General features: G+C 46.9%; 1 protein-coding gene across 1 annotated transcript in view; it reads right to left on the bottom strand.

Moving 5' to 3' along the window:
- LOC147683096 (zinc metalloproteinase-disintegrin-like cobrin) overlaps nt 1-21,583 on the bottom strand; it is a 2,407,169-nt gene that overhangs the window by 1,996,490 nt on the left and 389,096 nt on the right. The window contains exon 4 of the mRNA XM_086942497.1: nt 16,589-16,667. Coding sequence (XP_086798623.1) covers nt 16,589-16,667 — 79 coding nt within the window. The remainder of the gene's footprint in view (nt 1-16,588; nt 16,668-21,583) is intronic.

The following is a 21,583-nucleotide window of genomic DNA, read 5'->3' as shown; positions in this document are numbered from 1 at the left end:
TACCAAGCTGATTGCTGTAAAGTGATGGACTCTGGGCACTGTAGCATACTGGCCGCTGTAGTATAACTGTGTAAGTAGTGTTAGTATGCGTTTATACAATACAGGGAGTGGAAAGCGAACTACTCACCCCTACCGGATTCCAAATATGGCAGAGCAAAAGGAGGTCTCTCCATTTTTGTTTCGACCAATCTTTCTTGGGAAGTTTCCGAAGTAGATCTTGACTCTACTTGGATGTCATGTATCAAATTAGTGGCTACATCATCTTTTAGCTTTATCATATTGAATATTTATATCCATCCTTCATTCAAACAAAAGATGTGAAGTATAGAGAAACTAACAGAAACAATAGCCACTCTTAAACGTGTGCATCCACATCTTAACATCATTTTGTCCGGCGACTTCAACATGACCCTTTCAAATGTCAGGAAAGGAAAATCAACAGGCTACACATAACGAAGCAAACAAAGCAATACACACGGTGACAGATGTGCACTCCTGCTGAAAAATCTTTCATTGTGCACGCTCAACGGACGAGTTCCATTAGAAGGTTCCCCAGTATACACCAAGGTTAAAAAAATCATGCTCAATCTTTGATTACACATTTATAGATCAGGCCATTCTTCCATATAATGCGAACTTCTTAATAAAATTGAGAGCAGAAAGTGATCACTATCCGCAAACTTTCACCTTGCTTATAAGCATGGCAAACCCCAAAACAGACAATGCAATGTCTCTACCCACGCAATGTTACAATCTAAAACGGCTTACTTGGAATAAGGGGAAAATAGACGACATCATGGCTACATGCACTACTCTTCTTGAGAATTTCAAAATTGAATTATTGTGTCCAAAGGCTTGGTCATCCTTTACTTACGACCTAAATAATGAATTCTCAAGAAAAGGTAATGGACGCAAAGGAGGAAGATCAGCAGGGGTAGCTTAGATCACAAATAGCCGAAGGAAACAAAAAAAACAACTAAACAAATATTTAAGACAACTTCGATTCTGAGGCTCAGAACCCTCACACGACATCCTTGCCCTAATTTCAAAAGCAAGAAAAGAGCTAAAAAGAGACATCAAGATGGCCAAGAAGGATTATAGTGAAAATCTCTGGGCGTAACTTTTCTATGCCAGTAAGCAGAGAGACTCTAAGCTGTTCTGGGAAGTTATCAACCAGTTATCAAATGGCAAGAACCGGCATTTCAACTCAGATATAACGGAATACACCTCGAGAGATCACATCGATCAGACATACAACGCCATTCCACTCTTAGGTGTTACAAAACAGGATGTTCCTACACTAGATACCACGTATAAAACACAAAAGTTAGAATCTTCAGAATATCTGCTACAGATTACACAAGATCAGGTTCTTAAAATAATAAAAAATGTAAGATCTGAAGGAGCACCAGTTCCTAATGGCTTGCCAAATGCACTCTTCCGGCACGACCCCTCATTTTGGACTGGTATTCTACCTCCATTGTTTATGCACACGTTAGCAACCGGCTTGATCCCGGATTCCTGGCGAGGAAGCATTTTAAATCCCATATACAAAACGGGTTCACGTTCAGACCATGCGAACTATAGAATGATTGCACTGATTGATGTGGAGGCCAAGATATATGCTTCAAATCTTTTGGCAGATCTAGAGGATTGGGTCAATCGCATAAACCTAATACAAAACACTCAAACTGGATTTCGGGCCGGATTACCAATATTTTTGTTGTAACACTTCTAGCCAATCAAGCTTACGCAAAATCTCGAACCTTGTACGCTTGCTTTATTGACCTTAAAGCAGCGTTCGACAAGGTTCAGAGAAAGAAGTTATGGGCCAAAATGCAAAGCTGGGGGGCACCGCCCAAACTTTTGGAGGCAATAATCAACCTTTACTCAAACACGTGGGTGCAGATAAGGAAAGGAGAAGGCCGCACCATAACAAACAAGATCCCAACATTAAACGGGCTAAAGCAGGGGTGTGTGTTGGCCCCCTGTTTATTCAACATCTACAGAGCCGATCTTGGGAAATACCTCCAACAAGTGCAAACTGACCCCCCAAAATTAGGCAAAACATCAATCAGGAGCCTTCAATACGCAGATGATATCGTGCTCCTAGCACAAACACCAATAGGCCTGCAGCGATCGATGACCTAACTAGGATCTTATATCACTTCTGCTCAATAAATAATAAACCTTAAGAAAACTAAGGTATTATGCTTTAGTAGTCATCACAAAAGAGGGTTAAAGGTGAAAATTCACCTGGAAACTGGAGGAAAAAACAATATCCCAGGTGGACTCATACAAATACCTAGGGTTCCAACTTGACCATACACTTAAATATAAGCAACACTTGGACCAAGGGAATATTAAAGCAAAGCAACTCCTTTATGCTTTAAAAATGTTACAGAAGCAGCTAAAAGGTTGTCTAACAGGTCAGTTGCTTAAGATAATTGCAGCAAAATGTTTACCCTCAATATCATATGGGTCGGAAATTATGAATACAAAAGATGCAGCCGCCTTAAACCTAGCCCAATCGAGTTTTTTTAAGCGCCTGTTTTTAATTCCTTCGGCACAACTCTCAGGCACAAGTTTGACTGGAATACTGGCTGAAAAATCAGAAACCTGCCAGACAAGGGGCAATGGCAAAATATTACTGGCGGATGAGGCAAGCGGAAGACAACACTTTAGCCCACTGCTGTTGGGAAGAAATCAAAAAGCAAGCGAGGCAAAAAAACTCTATTGTTTCAGTCCTAAAAGAATCACTCGCTGATCTACATCTTGAAGAGGCATGGCATACAACATCATATTCCGGGTTAAAAAATATGGTAAACAGCGCAATAAAACGAACTTCGCTATTTATTGACAAATCTGCTTTTGCTAGGAAAAATTATGCATGGGCAGTGATTCAATCATATCAGTGTCTGAAACCCCAACCATACTTGTCTGAATACTTCTCGCAATACAAAAAGCACTATTTGACGCTGTTGCGGCTGGGTTCATTCCACACAAAGGATCTAACCCCGAAAGGGAAGTCTACATGGCCCACTAAAAAATGTCGCCTGTGTGAACAAGGAGAAGAGTCGTTATTACACCTTTTATGCATCTGTCCTTTGCTATTAGAACCTCGGAAAATAGTCCTCCATGAGATTTTTAGGAAACACCAATTGAGGTCGTCCAGAGCTGCAGTGATACAATGCCTTAGTGGACTGTCAATTCAGCTGAAATGTCGAGCCATCACCTTTTTTAAAATAGCAGTAAAAGAATTGGACAAAAAAACATAATATTCCACATGGCAAAGGTATATGTCTGTCTGGTCACTCCCTTTCTGCACTGACATCAAATATCGCTCTTTTCATATTGAACTGCAATGAACTTCTTACAATTTGTATAGATTATAATATTTTTGTTTTAATTGTCGTTGCGACCAAAGCTTATGAAATTATAATGTTTTTTACTTGTTTGCATTTTACAGACTTTTATCTTAGATAATTATTATGTAATATGTGTTTTTTCATGCTTTTATGATTTTTAATTAAATTAAATAAAAGTAATACTTACAGATACTCACCCCTACCGGTCTCAAGAGTCGTGGATGAAACCATGAGCTCATTGCTGTAAAGTCATGTGCTCTGTGTAGTATTGTAATGTAAGTCATAGTAAAATGTTAGTATGTAATGCTGGTAGAATGTAAGTATGTAATGTTAGAATGTGGGGCTGTCACGAGGGAAACCTTTGGGAGTGTATACACGGTGCTGGAGAAGACGGTTGCCTTGCTGTCTGCTTCTGTTGGTGGCTGTTTAAGCTGTCTTGTTTTCCTGTAATAAATCTACTTACCGGATCCACTGCTGTCTGCCTCTTCACTACATAAATTTGGCTACGAGCTGGAGAAGGTAAAAAGAAGGCAGCACTCAAAAATATTTTGAGCTTGCTTGTGTTGTGCTGAAGACCTGTTTTCTTCGTGAAGCTTTTTTTACTCATACCAGGGTTGTCGGCTCATTGAACTATGTCATTCAACCTCTGGTAGGGATTATATTTTAAGATTTTGGGCTTCCGCTGTCTCTTCAGTACACTCAGGTCGCTGTACTACACGTACGCAAGTAGTGTTAGTATGCGTTTATACTAATTCTGTAGTTATGCAGTAACCAATGCATCATGGTGTATGGAGCGCCACCTCCCAGGCGCAGCTCATACAATGTCCTGAGGTCTGCATCTGTGGGACATTTATGTTTGCTATTAGAGGGCAGGTGCATGGCTTCCACCCTGTGATAGTAAATCCTTGTTTGCCTTGTGATATGCGAGGTGGGTGAGGCCATATCACCTGAGGCAGTGTGAAAGAACTGGGACATGTGGCGTTGTCATTATCCTATTTCTACGTACGCAAAGTGGGCTGGGCTTGCGTACGCTAGGCCAGACTAGGGTTGTGAATAATTATTCTAGGGACCTGGGCGTTGTTCAGTTCCTGACTAGCCAGGCAGTGCACCTATGTGTGTTTCTGTTGCAGTTTTGACGTCGCAGAATGCACAATTTACATTAATATAGCGTGTATCAGGAGGGCGGCAACTATCGCTAATGAGATGTTGTTCGAAAACATTGAATGGACAACATCTCATGTCATTGTCAAGCATGTGGATATGCGCAGAGACGCATGTCAAGGGGGTGCGGTATAATTGAAAGTGTTGCTATTGCGAAGCACCCACATGTGAATGTGCTCGGATAGAGGGAGGATCAGTAGTGAGGCTCCGTCATACATAGTGATAACGCTCATTACAGTCAAACAATGCATGTCAAACGTGAATTTGAAAGTCTCACATATGACACACTACTATACTGGTAAAGCCTGACAACAGAGCATACTGCAACACAAATCTACACATTCAACTATGTCCACTGCACCCGCACTTTAGCAATCTCAGCGCCGTGATATCCCTTTGGGATGATTGTTAGCGCTCTACAAGAAACCTAAATAAATAAAAATAAATTACTCTTTACTGTTTGTCACATGTGATCTAGGATGGGCACTCTACCCATGGCTGATGATACCCCTTCGAGCCACCAAAACCCAGGCCAAAAGGCAGCACAATAATGTCAAAATGTTACAGAAGCAGCTAAAAGGGGGATCGTGTACACACATTTGTTTTTAGATGTAACTTTTCAGATTCATTGTCACACGTGCGAGGCTAATGAACAGACCATGAATATTGATCAAGATGATCGTTGCATGTTGTGAGTAGTATAAGATGTGTACACGGCAAAAAAACTTTTTGAAAAAGCTGTCTAAGCAGGAGGGGTGTGTCTCTACACTACATGATTAGATCTGGTAAAACAAGGCGCTTAACACTCCTTCAAGATAAGCCTAAAGGCTGATCTCCAGAGCTACTCCTTACAGAGCTTTCTATGGTTGTCTAAGACCACTAAAATCACCATAAGGGTTTTCTGAATTAGTGCAAGGTGCATCACTTAAATAAGTGTTCACCATATACTAAGCCCACCTCCTACAGTAACCAATGTAAAAGTCTTCCCTCACAATCCTTGAAGGTCTTGATAGAAAAAGTTCTACACATTTTGCAGTCTCTCAACTTGTGGGAAAGATGAAGGCAATAAATACATTCCTTATGAGGATCTTCAGCATGAAGCCTTTTCTTACCGCAGATGGCACAAGGTCTAAATAGTCCTTTCTTAACCAGCTCAGACATACATGCACAGAGAAAAGATAATTTGAAAGTCACCAAACCTGATAACTGAGCAGGTCTTAGGGAGACTCCCTCACACATGACATGCAGTGAAAATCTGAGGAAAGATGCCTCTTTTGGGAGTGTTCTAGAGGGTGCTGTCGCCTGATTGGTCAAGTTCAATGTTGGTCCTTTTTTAAAAAGGATATAGATAGGCTCTCAAACTGAAACTTGCATTTCCTTTACAGCCTATTAAATTAATACATACTGATTACTATATACAGTGGGACTACCACTTCAATGATGGAGAATGATTCAAGCATATGAATCTTTGAAAGATACCCCTTTAGGAGCTGGCTCAGTATATTGTAAACACCTTTTGGTGAGGCACCGTGCACTGAGTTCATGCGACTCTTAGTGAGAGTAGAAGTAGTTCTTGATAACCAAAGTTCTCAAAGGGTAGCTATGGTTAGCAGATAAGGTTTATTCAGGAGGGTGTACAGCTGGTGCATTTACCACACAAGTCAGTCAGGGTAGCTAACACACAAGAAAGTATCATAGAAGTGTTTGAAAAATACCTTCTATTTATTATACACCAACACTAAAATTATTAAGTATATCTCCTATCCCGAGAGATCAATTCAGAATAAAATAAACACCCAAGGAATTAGGGAACACAGGGAGCATGGAACATGGAACCACCACAGATAACTTAACTATGAGTTTCTAGGCGCCCGTGTGCAGAGGTGATACCCAGGTCAGTGTCCATAGGATAACGAGGGGACGTCACATTTGGAGTTTTTCTGTTTCATGACCTTTCCAAGAGGACCCCGAGGAAACCCGTTTGAACAAGGGAATTTGGAGGTCACCCCCATCCGTGGATTACCATAGAACCAGGTTACCTACACCAGGGAGATTGGGTGCATAGGTGCGAAGTTGTGTCAGAACCGCCTGTTGATGTCAATTGAAAACCTTGGATGTCTAGCTGCTACAGAATCTGGTGGACCAGGTTGCCGGAACCGAGCTGTGGATTCAGGACAAAGAGTACCTGCAAAAAGAGGGGACAGAGTCAAAACCACCTGAAGGTTTCCAGGAGGAGCAGGAGCACAATTCCAGCTCGTCTGTGGTGCTTTACTGTAGCACGGATATCTTGAAGCTGCAGCTGTGGAGTCCGGACAACTTTGCAGAGGCACAGGAGAAGTCCATGAGCTGACCTATGTCAGTTGACAAGATGCAGGAAGGTCAGTGGTCGGCAGGACCACCAGCAACCCTTGACAAACACAACAGACATGTTGCACCATGAAATCCTTAGTTGCAGACCAACGAGGTCTGAGGGACTCACCCAGCAAGGGCAAGGGAAGACCTCAGCAAGCAGGAGAGCCATCAGGAATCAATGGAGACCCTAGGAGGACCCTCTGCCACCAGGCACAGGGAGTCCCAAGGAAGCTGCAGCAACACACAGAACATGGAGGCCCAGGTCGCCAGAGTTGCAGTTGGGATGTCTCTCTTGAAGCTGCATGATATTTGAGGCTGGGGCTTCTCGGAGCTTGAAGTTCTTCAGTCGGGAGAAACTGGAGAGCGATTGCAGTCTCCCATGCTGCAGATAAGTCATGTCAGGCCTCTGGAGAGTCACCAACCACCACCTGTGTTGTAGAGCCTTGAGGTGTCCTTGGGACAGCAGGATCCACATGCCGGTTGTCATTGTCGAGGTGCCTACAGATGCAAGAAAGTGACTCCTTCACTTCAAAGGTGATTCCTTCTTACTACCTTGATGCATGCAGAGTCCTTGATGACTCAGGAGTATGCACAGCTACAGAGGGTGCAGTACTTAGAGGAGCACGGAAACTAAGTTGTAGTAGGAGTCTTCCTATCAGAGGTAGTCTTGTCTTGATTCCTGACTGGGTTCCAGCAACAGAGTTCAGTGCCGAACAGTAGAAGAGTCTTTAAACAAATCTTCACATGAAGCTAGTAGGTTCTTGAAGATGAAGTCCGGACAAATATAGGGATCCACCCTCGGGGGAGCCCTTAAATAATCCAGGAAGTGGGTAGCACTACTTCTGTGGTGACCACTGTAGGAAAGTAGGATCTGCTTTCATGATAACCCACACTTTTTGCCTGGTTTTAGTGTGGTTAGACTGTAGTTTGATGGGCTCCTGCTAAACAGGACCCCAGCATCTGTGCTCTCTCTCCCAAATTGGCTTTAGTAAGAACTTTGGTACCTTCACAGTTGGTTACTGGTGTACCCTTATAAGTCCCTTGTATATGGTACCAAGGGGATAGGTACACCAGGGGTCTCCCATGAGCTGCAGCATGTACTGTGCCACCTATGGGAGTCCACGTAAACTCTGACTACATGCCTGGCATTGCAGCCTGTGTGAGGTGGTGTGTGCACCTCTCACGACAGATATAAGTTTCCTTATATTTGATGTCACTACACTTAAAACTTATAAGTCACCATTATGGTAGTCCCTTTAGTCTTGAGGGCTGGATGCTTGCTTCTAAATGTGAGGGTGCCCCTGTGTGAGCAGGACATCCCTACAAACACCGGAGTCGATTCTTCAATGTTTATAAGTTAGAGGAGCCCTTTTAACCCCCTTGCTGCAAGGCCTCCCCCATGCTAAGCCTTATTTTGGCTATTTGGGGTAGTTTGCGCTTAGACCCCTGTATTGTTTTGACCACACAAGGTATCCACGCCAAATTTGTGTCCTTTTCTTCTTCCAACATCATGGGGATTCTAAAGGTACCCAGGGTTCAGAAATTAGCCAAAATACAGCTATATGTTGTTTTTTTGGGGGGGGGGGGGATGGGAAAAAAGTGCTGCAAATGAAAGTGTCTTCTTTTCCCTGCAAATGGTATAAAAAAAAGGGTTTGTGGGGCTGAAACCACCATTTCCCCAGCTTTTAGGGAATGACAGACTTTTGTCAGAAAACCAACATTTTTTACACAGTTTTGCAATTTTTCTGGGACATAGCCTATTTTTCTATTTTTTGTGCTTTTAACCTCCTTCCAGTTAATGGTAGAAATGGGTATGAAAGCAATAATGGATCCTGGAAAGCTATACATTTTAGAAGAGTAGACACAATTCTGAATTCATCAAGGGGTCATTTGTGTAGATCCTTCAAGGTTTCTTTATCAAAACTAACAGTTAAATATAGGAAAAATTGAAAATTAGTTGAAAAAAACAGCCATTTGTGTCAACGTTTTCACCTGTAACTGCTTCTAATTATGACAACTCTTTCAAAGCAATATACTGTTACATCCGCTGGACCTTACTGGTTGTGGGATATATATAGGACTTGTAGGTTCACCAAGAACCCGACATACTCAGAGCCAAAAACTGAGCAGCAAAATGGTTTTTCATTATGTACAGGGTATATAGCAATTATTCTGGGAAAATGTATACATGGAAAAATCGGTATGAAAGTCACCGATGTATTTCTGAAATGGGAACAAAATATAGAGTTTAAAAACAGTAGATATTTGCACATTTCCGAAATTGGGAATACTCATACTAGCATGAGATGGCTCTCGAGACCAAAAACTCAGATGCCCCCTATGTATCCGAAAATGACCTGGTTTTGCAAGGGGGGTCACATGTGTTTTTGGTCCCGGGTTTGGCATCCATCTAGGGAAACCTACCAAACCTACACATTTCTGAAAACTAGACACCAAGGGGAGTCAAGGGAGGTATGGCTTGAGTGGGTACCCCAAAGTTTTCCTACCCAGAATGCCCTGCAAACCTTAAATTCAGCTGAAAAAATCACTTTTTTTCTCAAATTTCTGAGTGGGAAAGTTCTGGAATCTATGTGGATCCGAAAATGTCCTACCACCCAGCGTTCCCCCACGTCTCCCGATAAAAATAATAGCTCATTCACGTGGGTGGGTGAAGTACCTGTGACAGGCAACGGCCCAAAACGTATTGAGGAGACATAAAAATGACCTATCACAAACAACCTGGTTTTGCAAAAGGGGTCACCTGGGTTTTCGGCCCCGGGCTCAGTGGCCATCTTGGAAAACTACCAAACCCACACATTTATGAAAACTAGACATCCAGGGGAGTCCAACGAGGTAAGGCTTGTGTTGGTCCCTCAACGTTTTCCTGCCCTGCAAACCTCAAATTTAGCTGAAAAAACAAATTTTCCACATATTTTTGGGTGGAATCACTGTGCCGGCACAAATGTCCTACCCCACAGCGTTCCCCTCAGCTTCCCGAGTAAAATGATTCCTCACTTATGTGGGTGGGGCAAGGGCCAGTGACTGGGAAGAGCCCAAAACATAGGGAATAAGGGTATAGCACAGAGACTTCTATGCACTACATTTTTTTAAAAATACGTTTTTAGACAATTCTGCATTGGACACCCAAGTGAGGTATCATTTTACTCGGGACATGAAGGAGAACACTGTGGGGTAGTACATTTGTGCTGCCACGGTTATTCCACACAAAAATATGTGGGAATTGTGTTCTTTTCTGCTAAATTTGAGGTTTGCAGGGGATTCTGGGTAGTGAAACGTTGGGGGATCCACGCAAGCCATACCTCATTGGACTCCCCAGGTTGTCTCGTTTTTAGAAATGTGTGGGTTTGGTAGATTTCCCTCTATGGCGGCGAGTCCGGGCCAAAATCCCAGGTGCTTGTCATGGGACTCCCCTTGCAAAACCAGGTTGTTTTGTGATAGGAATTTTGAAGTCGCCTCAATAGGTTTTGGGGCCTTGCCTGTCGCGGGTACTTGACCCACCCACACAAGTGAGGTAACATTTTTCTCAGAAGACTTTGGGGAATGTAGGCTTGGTGGAATTTTGTGGATCCATACATATTCCAGAACTTTCCACCACAGAAATGTGTGGAAAATGTGTTTTTCCTTTATACAAATTTTGAGGTTTGCAAGCGATTCTGGGAAACAGAACCTGGTGAGAGCAGAACAAGTCACCCCTTCCTGGATTCCCCTGGGTGTCTAGTTTTCAGAAAATGTATAGGTTTGCTAGGTTTCCCTAGGTGCCGGCAGTGCTAGGGTTCAAAATCTACAGCTAGGCACTTTGCAAAATAATGTCAGTTTTCACTGTAAAATGTGGTGTGTCCACGTTGCGTTTTGGGCCACTGCTCCTGGGGGGGGCAGAAAGACTGGAATTTCTCTGGGGGGTGGGTGGGGGTATTTTCATGCCCAATTTTGAGTAGCTCCCACCCCTACACGAATACAAGAAAATCCCTCAGGTGTGGCAGATTGGGGTCTACTGCCCCATCTTCCCCCCAGGGGGGACAGAAAGTCTGTAAATGTGACAGGTGTGAGGGCATTGGCATGCCCGTTGTGTGCAGCCCCCACCCTAATTAAAATTTCACATAAAAATCCCAGGCGTCTAGTCGGCTTTATCCCCTCCTGGTTGGCAGATTGGGGCATACTGGCCCCATTTGCGAAAGGCTGTCATAGTGGCGCAGTGGTGGGGGCATTGGAATGCCCGTTTTGGGCAGCCCACACCCTATAAACAAGAGACAACAAAAAAATCCCTGGTGTTTAGTCCAGGGAGAACCTGGCCTGGCAGTTCGGGCTGGGCTGTTCCCATTGTGCGCAGGGTCAAGACTGACTTGCATATGGCGGGTTCCAAAATGGAATGGCATGGTGAGCAAAAAAACTATGGCTTTAGGCCCTGATCTCTGTACTGGGGTGAATGTATGACATTGTTCTGCATTCTGTCCATCAATTGTTCTTTTTGCATTTGTCACCCTGAGTGGGACGGATATGCCCAGATGTGGGTTGTGTGCTCTGCATGCCACAGGAGTCAAGCTATCCTGACTGATGAGGGCTGAAAGCCCGAAACTGGTCCTAGTAGGCTTGTTTCCAGTCCAGGGACGCCTGGCCTGGCAGTTCGGCCTGGACTGTTCCAATTTGGCGCAGGGTCAAGACTGATTTGCATATGGCTGGGTCCAAACTGGAATGGCATGGTGAGCAAAAGAACTATGGATTTAGGCTCAGATCTCTGTACTGGGGTTAATGTATGACATTGTTCTGCATTCTGTCCATCAATTGTTCTTTTTGCATAGTTCAGGAATACTGTATCTCCGTGATCTCTTACGCTGATGACACCCAGTTGGTGATGTCACTTGATTCCCTGTCCAATGGAGAGTCAGGCCAGCTAGAACCTTGTCTCGAACAAGTGGTTAAATGGATGCCAGGGAGCGGTCTGAAATTAAACGGAGACAAAATGTAACTAATGGTCCTGGGTAATGCAGGGATACCCAGGCCTTTAGTCAGTTGGCCACGCTGCCTAGGTACCTCTCCTGTCCCGAGCACTGCCATTTAGAATCTCGGTTTCTGGATGGATAAAGAGCTGTCTATGGAGACCCAAGAACGGAAGGTGGTGGGCACATGCTTTGGGCTATTAAGAATGCTCCGCAAGATCCTCGAGCTAATCCCCATACAGCTGAGGAAAACAACCATACACTCCTTGGTCATGTCACATTTGGACTATGGTAACTCGCTCCTTCTAGGCGCACCTAAATATGGCATTAACAGGTTACAGGTAGGCCAGAATGCAGCGGCCAGACTTCTGTGTCAGATTCCAATGAAGAAATCAGTGAGTATACATCGCAGGAACTTACACTGGCTTCCGATCGAGGCAAGAATCACGTTTAAAGCACTCTGCCTAGCAAACAGAGCCATAAATAACAAAGGGCCCAGTAAGATCAGAACTCTGGTGTGCTTATACCTTCCCAACAGATGTCTGAGGTCAGGCACTGAGTGCCTGTTAAAAAACACCAGAATAAAAAGGGCTAGATGGGGCGGAAGAGCCTTTTCCCACCTGACGCCTAAGCTATGGAATTCACTTCTGCAGGAGATTAGATTCACAGCCTCAGAAGCAACCTTCCGAAAAAATAGAAAACTTGGCTTTTCAACAAGTGCGACTAACTTTTTTCACTCGCTTCACCAGGTCTTATGCCTAGCGCTGGGAAGCCTTTGGGTAGCCATGTGCTCTATAAATCCTCATAACATAGCATAACATAACATAACACCTGGTTCCCATAGCTGCCACAACAAGGTCCTCATCAATTCTCCTGAGCTCCATGCCAAGGGTGGTCATTGTTCTTCCGTGCCTCTTGATCACCTTCGAATGGCATAGACCCGGTCCCTCTGCTTGCAGGTTCTCCACTTCAAGAAGCTACCCTTGGATTCCACTGGACTTCTTCAGCGACTTCTCCAGAAGCATATCTTGCCAAGTCACCCATTGTTGTCTATGGGATGTTGCGACGTAACTTCACTCCTATGCACCTGGCTTCCCTGGTACAAGTAACCCGGTTCCTGGAGCACCCACTGGTCAGGTGACTCTCCAGCCTTTCATCCTATAAAGGGTTTCTTCAGGATCCCCTGGGAAAGGTCCTTCTTTAAAACTGCAACCCCCTGTCCTTTGTGTAGCTCTATGCTAGAGCGGGAGATAAGGGCTCCTGGACTGGGGCAAACCAGTTTATGCAAGAAGGGCACTAATGTGCCCTTCAAAGCAGTCTGGAGGCGCTCGGAAGACCCCCCCCCCAGTCTAAGACACCTATTTCTTAATGAGAGGTGGCTACACCTCTCCTCTGCAGGAAATCCTTTGTTCTCCCTTCCCTTCCTGAGTTAAGCTCAGCAGCAGGACAGCAGAACAGTGTCTGGGGTCGGCAGCAGCGCTAGCTTGCACGCAGACCCTGCAAGGCTACACAGGTAGTCATGGGGGAGTGGGTCCTCCTAAGAGCCCCCAGTACATGGTATCATTCAACTAAAACTGAAATCGGTGTAGGTGCATTATTCCAACATGTGTGATACCAAACAAGACTGGGTTTAGTGGAACCATTATCTAGCTGGACATCGCAACTTGGCCAGTGTCCACTACATGCTTTAAAATGGCTTTGCCGCACTCACAAAGCTAGAGGATGTAATATGTGGTTTGTAGGGGTGCCTCTGCTTCTGCAGGGGCACCCTTACAATTAGAGCCATGCACCCTGCTGGTAGGCAGAAAGGTATGCCTTAAGGATGACTAAGAGGTTTTAAGTGCAGTGACCAGGATAAGGAAAAACTTATATCTGGCATGAAAGATGCATGCACAAGTTCAAGCAGGCTGCAATGGCTCCAATGGGTGGCACAATATTGCTGCAGCCGATGCGAGACTCCTAGTGTATCAATACCCTAGGTACCTTAGTATCAAATACTAAGGACTTACAGGGGTACACCAGTACACCAATTGTTGGGTGTACAAAGTACTTACCAATGAATTGAGGAGAGAGAGCACCAACACTGGGGTCCTAACTCTGAGTAGCAGGATCCCAGTGTACTACAATCAAAACACAAGGACAACAGACAAAAAACTGAGGGTAACTATACCAGAAAGATTCTACATTCCTACAACCCCAATTCTTCAGCAAGAAGTTGCGAGGGCGGGGGTCTGAAATAGGGCAAAGACCTCCATCCTCCCTGGGCCCCAGAAAGTAGTGATAATAGCAACTGCGATCTAATTCTGATGCGGACCCCCTCTTGATGGCTTCTTCATCCAAAATAGACTACACTTGTTTGATTTTATGTACTGCCAGCAGTATAGGTGATGTCAGACCCTGCCTGCAGCTGCCTGCTCATGATGGTTAAAGGTCAAAATAAAGCGGTTTTGAGGATGCGGCTGTCGGATAGGCTCCAGATTGGGTCGACCTCTGACTATTTATCCCACAAAGCTTGTGGGAACTGTGTCTGTGGCCACAAAAGCACAAAGAAGCCTGTGGACCTTGGTGGCTAGGTAGGACTGGATGTGTCTAATAACCACTATTGTAGCCACAAAAGGGACGAAAGGCATAATGTGGTTGGCAGAGGGCCATGGAGAGACCCATCGACTGGGCAGTGGTCCAGATATTCTTAAAGTGCTCCAAGTAGGAATCTGCCTTATAGTCAAAGAGATGGGAGCCATAGAAGGGCATGACCATAAGGGATACCTAGACATTGACCTGAAAAGTGAAGAGATCTCAGCCAGGCGTGGTGTCTGCGTGCCACTGTTGACACAATCGCTCTGCCTAGTGACTCGGTTGTATCCATTCTGGAGCCAATGGTGAACTTAGCTGCATTCTTGCCATCCGCCATAGCCTGGGTCAGTATGGCTCCAGCCTCCTCCAAGACCATGGGCAACACTTGAGAAACACAATCCCAATCTGTATGGATGTATCAGCCCAAGAGACATGCGGTTTTCAACTACAGAAGTGGAAGGCCGATGTAGGAGCACATCCTCCTGTCAAAGGTATCCAGACTCTTGGATTTTCTATCTGGTGGTGTGGTAGGGAACTCACCATGGGTGACTTTGGAAGTGAAGTCCTAGACAACCAGACTCTCCAGGGTGGGGTGCTGGGTGAGGAAGGTTAGGTCCCCAGGAGCAGGGCAATGGCCACGGGCAATTGTACATGGGATCCCTTATGCACAGGTTGGCCCACGCCATGAGCAGGATATCCTTAAATGTTTCATTAAAAGGGAGAATATGTGGGGGCAACTAAAGCAGCAATGTCAAGACATTCATCTTGACTGCCACTGAGTGCTGCCTAAGGGCCCAGAGATCTGCCGCCCTACTCCCCAGCATGGCAAAGGAAGCCCCTTTCTCCCTAGCCACACTAGGAGGACAGACTAGGCCAGTGTCTGGGGAGAACACTGAGGTGCATGGAATCATAAAACAACAACAGCTGGGCAGGGGTCAGTCCTGGGACTTCAGGGCAGCACAGAGCGGTCTCAGACACACGCTCAGCCGCTAACATGTGTAAGTGGGGCCTAGAGTGGTGATGTTGTTCCCACGCCTCGTCCAATGACTTGGACTGGCTCTGCAAAGATAAAGCGCACTTTGACTTCTTGAATTCCTTCCATCTTTTGTGGGACTTACTCAATGATTTCGAGTGTGATGACAAGTGCCTAGAATGGCTCAGCAAATAGGACCTTCTATATGGCCAGGACCTGGCACATTGTGGAGTTGACTGCCGTGGGACAACTAGGAGCTTCAGGTATCGTTTCCGCAGCGCCTTGGGCTCCATGGCGTGGCAGTCCTGTCTGGGCTTGGAGTTGTGGCACCAGAGACAAACCAGAGGGGGTCTGTCACAGAAATCTGCCTGTGACAGAAACCACATGGTTTAAACCTCACAGGTTTTTTTGGGAGGCCACGCCTACACACCGGTAGACAAAGTCTCAAAAATGGTCGACAAAATGTTGAAAACAGTTCTCTAGAAAGTGGAGAGAGTTAGCTCTGTCCGGATCAGGGCTGAGAGCATGGAAAAAAATTACTCATGTCAGTGTGCTGGGGCAGCACCTAAATACCTAATGCCGCTCAAGATTTCCCAGTTCCAGTAGAAAACCTGGAGAATATTTTAAGATAAAGAATCTGGGGCTAGAAGACAATCAGATAAACTGTTTTTGTGAAAATGCTGATGTCAACTGACAACACTTGAAAAATGTATTTGCGTTTTATTTCCACTATTGGGGTTACTGAATGCCTGGTATTCGTAAAGTGCACATTAAATATTACTCATTTATGAGCACTTTTGTTGTGCACTTCAGAAGTTGCTAAAACTGTAAATTTCATGTAACCAATTATAGTGTGGCATGCTGTGTAACTAGGACAACTCAAAATTTCAACAAATACATCATACATGCCACTAATCCTTCATCCTCTGTACCATATACCTACTGAGTGTGCTATCATTTCACTACACAAAATCCACTGCTCACTATCCCTTCGGAAAAGGTAAGCTTTCTGTGTAGAATTCCCATATCACTGAGTAACAAGTCAATGACTTCTCTTTTGAAGAAAACACAATTATGAAATTGTTATTATTGCATTAAAGAGCTCTTTCTTGCTTTTCCAAGAAGATGTTTAAGAGTAAATGGCTCATTGAAAACCTCAGCAAGCAATAGCAAACTTAATTTAAAAAAATCAATTCATACAGTACCAAAATCTGAGGTGACGTCGTTACTTGCTGACCATCAGGCAAATAATGTGTTTCTGTGTAATCATGAGCCAAAAGATTTCTGGAAAGAAGGTAACATACACATAAATAAGATGGATCCATTAAGACCTTGTTGGATGCAAACAGCATATTTTTTCAGGCATTTAAAAAATACCTATTATTTTCCTTCATTTAAGTATTTACCATGTACCTCAGTCAGAAGCCAGAGGAGATAAATTCTATGTCAGGACCGGAGGCTCCGATTATGCTATTCTCTCTTCGCTTTATTCATCTTACAAACTCCACAGCAGCTTTATTAACATCATAAGAGAACCTTTATCCCAACAGGGAAAAGCTGTTCACAGGAAAACAAAGTTCGAACAGGGTTGAGCCAAACTACACAGCCCATGAGTCCATGTAACAACACCCTCATAGTCCTTTCTCAGTGTCCATAAGCCATATAAAGTCTCTCCTTCCTAGCTGTCCCTCCTCTTTCTTCGCTGCTCCGCGGCGCCAGATAAGTCTCCTTCCCTTCTCTCGGGCGTTGGGAGCGGGGGCTTTGGTTTACTACCGTTGTGATTGTTGTGGGCGGCGGGGCCCGTGTTTTCACTTTTGTGGGACCCTGATCCGCCTTGGGAGGCTTGTGTCGGATTGAACAGTTCCTTTACAGGTCCCCCGACAGCGAAGGAGCGTGTTCGCTCCTTTCGCGGCTGCCCATCTGCAGTGCGGTCAGGTATTTCGGCCGCCAGGGGGAGCTCCTGCGTCTCATTGGTCGCCACGGCGCGTCTCCTCAGTGAGGGGACCGCGCGGCGAGACCAACGGACCGGAGAGCCTTGTCCCCTACCGCCACACCTGAACACCTCCAAGGGGTGTCCTTATTCCCGGCATTTTTACCTGAACGCCCCGGCAGGGGTCTGTAACAGGCGGCGCTGCCGCGTGAACGCCGGTAGGCGAGTGCGCATGTTTGAAGGCTGCAGCCGTTTAGCGCGTTGGGTGGCGGTTGGCCCGGTCAGGTTTTCCTGAGGACCCCGTATACGCTGAGGTTTCACCTCGCCTAAAGTTTTTTGCATCCTGCCAGGTTGCCCATAATACAGAAGGGAGCACCCCCTTTTATCTTGATCTGTGCAAAACCTCCGTTGTGAGGGGAGTGTTTCTGGCCTAGGGCCCTAGGTTTCCTTGCCTGGGAATTTATTTCTTTGACTGTTTACTGTTCCCTTAGAGCGTCAGGCTCCCTAGTGGTCGTTTTTTGTCTGGGTATTGTGCTGTGGTGGTCAGAATGAGTCACGAGGAATTTTATGAGGAAGAACAGGTCAAGTACTTGCCTCTAGATGACCAGTTCTTCGAGGCAGTGGATGAATCCAGATTTAAGTGCGTGAGTGATGTGGTGGGCCCAATGGAGGAACGCCTGTCAAATCGCATTATAATGGAGTGCACCAAGTTGGCTTTCGCTCACTTGGACCCCCTGGCCCCGTACCTACCTTGCCTCCAGGGGAGGGTTCCTCGGTTCCTAAGAAAGGTGTGTAGTGGAGGCCCCGGGAGGGTCCCAGGGGGTGGATTTGGACGCTTTCGACCGGCTCAAGAGCACCTTTCTCGCGAAGGCTACCATTCCTCCTCCGGCACCTACTCCAGCCCTGCCTCCCGCAGAATCTGTCAGCCCAGACTCTGCATCCTTGGATGGTGGTTCCCCAGTGGATTCAGATGATGATGTGGGGTCATCGCGGTCTTGGCGCCCGGCCAGTTCTGGTGCGGCGTTGCCCCAGGATGATTAGAGTATGCTTGACCCGGATGAGATTATTCATCCGCGGTCGGCAGCCTGGGCACCTGGGGACAAGGTGGCTAAGTTTGTGGCGGGCCGCCTCTGCAAGCCCTTAGAGAAGGAGGCGAGGGGGTGCTTAAGAGCAGATGTCCTCGCCCGACCTTGGACGGGAAGGTGGCATGCACACCGGAGCTGGATTCCAAGATGGCCACCTTCCTGGCCAAGTACAAGAAGGATCCGCGTAAAGGGATAGACCGGTCTTGGCACTCATGTCAAGATAAGCTTCTTAACGCGGTGGGGCCCATGACCAAAATCTTAGATATGGCAGAGGAGGCGAAGGTGTCGGGTTCTGCCATTTCCTCCGAGGTCCTCTCCAATTGGGCTCGGCGAGACATTTTTTTGGGGGGGGAACGCTAATTGCGCTCTGTCAACCAAGCGGAGGCGCTCCCTCCTTATCAAATTGGACCCGAAGCTCGGTGACTTGGCGTCCTCAGAGGCAGGAGCAGTGGCTCAAGGGGGGCTATTCGGGGACCCATTCATGAAAGAGCTGGGGAAATTTGTAGCTACTTTCACCAGCCTGGACAAGGCCCAGTCCAATATAAAAAGAGTTTTTCAGTCCTGTTTTTCCAATGGGGCCGGTCGTGGTAGGGGCAGCGCGACTGGCCGTAGTGGACAGCACAATCCCGGTAGGGGATAAGGCTCCGGGCGGGGTCAATACAATTCCAGCGCCAATTATACCAACTTTTACCCGACCAGAGGACAGAAGTTCTGTGGCCGCGGAGGTTACAAGAACAACGCAGGAGGACCTGCTGCCGGCGGTGAGTCTGATTTCTCCTTCTCAAGTCCGCATTGGGGGTCGGTTGGCATCCTTTCTGGGGGCTTGGAAGGCCATCACAAACGATGCTTGGGTACTGCAGACAGTTCAAGGGTTTTACATCGAGTTTTACGATTTACCCCATCAAGAGGTGTTCCCTCGTCCCATTTCATTCTCAGTGGCGGACGCCCTTCTGGTCGACGAGGAAGTGTCCGAGCTGCTCCGCAAATAGGCGATTTGTCGGACGGTTTTGCACCCCCAAGGGTTCCTGAGCAACGTCTTCCTGGTGGAGAAGACCGATGGGGGGCGCCGTCCGGTCATCAATCTGAAAGAATTCAACGGGTGGCTGGTATACCGGCATTTCAAAATGGAGGGGATCCACATCCTTCTTCCAGGCGACTGGATGGCGAGATTGGATCTCAAAGATGCTTATCTGGTCGTTCCAATCTACCCCCCACACCGACGCTTTCTACAGTTCCAATGGCGAGGCCTCCTGGAAGAATTCTCCGCCCTTCCGTTCGGACTGTCCTCGACACCCTGGTGCCTCACCAAGGTCCTCCATCAAGCAGTGGAATTCCTTCGGAGTCAGGGTGTCAGGATGATCGTCTACTTGGACGACATCCTTCTCGTGGTTCAATGTCCTCGGAAGTTGGCGGGCCAGGTGCGTCAGATGGTATCCTTGCTGCAAGGTTTGGGGTTCATTATCAATGGGGACAAGTCTGTTCTTACCCCGTCGCAAACCATAGTGTTCTTGGGGTTTGTCGTGGACTCGGTTCACGCGTCCTTGAGTCTCCCATCCCGGAAGATGGCCAAGATTTGGCATCTGTTACGTCAGACTATCTCAAAAACACACGTCTCCCTCCGTCAGATTGTCCAGGTGGTAGGGCAACTGTCGTCATCCATCCAGGCAATCTTTCCGGGGCCCCTGCACTACCGTGCTCTGCAGCGACTCAAGGCACACCACCTCAGAAGTGGTTTGGCATACGACCAGCTGGTCCCTCTGTCCGTCGAGGTCAAGGAGGAAATGTCCTGGTGGCTTTCCCACATGGACGCCTGGAATGGCAGAGCCATTTTCGGGGCAGCCCCCGATGTCGTCATAGAGTCCGACGCAAGCAGGTCGGGATGGGGAGCCTGCTGCGGCGATTTTTCTCCTGGAGGTGCTTGGACGTTAGACGAACAAGAACTTCATATCAATTGCCTAGAGCTTTTAGCGGGATCGTTCGCGGTCCAATGCTGGACCAAGGACAGAGTGCGCTCGTGCGTCCTGCTGCGGATGGACAACGTCTCCGCGGTGCGTTACATCAACCACCTTGGAGGCTCTCACTCTCAGGCCCTGGCGAATTTGGCAAAGGAGTTCTGGGGCTTTTGCCTGGCACACCACGTTTCGGTGACGGCAGAGTACTTGCCAGGCCAGTCCAACCAGGTCGCAGATTGGCACTCCCGACACTTGCGAGACTTCAGTCAGTGGAAGTTGGAGACCCAGGTCTTCCGGTGGTTGTCCACCACCTGGGGCCCCTTCTCGGTGGACCTATTCGTGTCCCGCTTGGATCATCGGCTTCCGAGATTCTTCAGCTGGAGACAGGACCCTCTGGCGCAGGCAACGATGGCGTTCCTGCAGGATTGGAGTCAGGAACGGGGTATGCGTTCCCTCCGTTCTCCATGATTGTGCGATTGGCAGCCCAGCTTCGCCAGCAGAGGGCGGAGATGGTGCTGGTGACACTGCTTTGGAGATATCAAGTCTGGTTTCCAGTACTTCTGGAACTTTCTGGGGATTCTCCAATCCTACTCCCCCTATTTCCTCACATTCTTTAGAACCCAGCCGGAGAACAGCATCACCTGATCACCCAGGGCTCTCTCCACCTCATGGCCTGGCGCCTTTCGGGCGACGTTGGTCGATCCCAGGCCTTTCGGGATCGGCTGAGTCTCTATTATCAAAGGCTTGGGCCAGCAGCACCTCGAAGAGGTATCGGTCCGCCTGGACGAGGTGGCTATGTTGTTGTCTTCGACGGGATCTGGACCCAGTGGTCGCAGGAATCGTTCCCATCCTGAATTTTTTGGCGGAGTTGGCGACTGACGGCCTAGCGTACCGGACCATCAACGCTATGCGTTCGGCTATTTCAGCGGGTCATGCCCCGATCGATAATGCTCCAGTGTGGGAGCATCTGTTTGTTTGCAGACTCTGGAGGGGCATCCGGCTGGCACTACCTCCAGAACCGCGTTATTCGGTCTTGTGGGACGTTAATGTGGTCCTCAATCTGTTTCTGTCTTGGCAGTCTAACAGATACCTTTCTTTGAAAGAGTTATCAGCAAAGTTAGCCATGTTGTTATGTTTAGTTTCTTGCCGCAGGGTCTCGGATGTTAGAGCACTGGACGTTTCGGCACGTGTGTTCTTCCCGGATGGGGTGACTTTCACGATCGGGCGGCGTAC

This window comes from Lissotriton vulgaris, chromosome 11, assembly GCF_964263255.1.
Source record: "Lissotriton vulgaris chromosome 11, aLisVul1.2, whole genome shotgun sequence".
In the NCBI taxonomy this organism is placed as follows: Eukaryota; Metazoa; Chordata; class Amphibia; order Caudata; family Salamandridae; genus Lissotriton; species Lissotriton vulgaris.
This window is presented reverse-complemented; position numbering and strand designations above follow the sequence as displayed.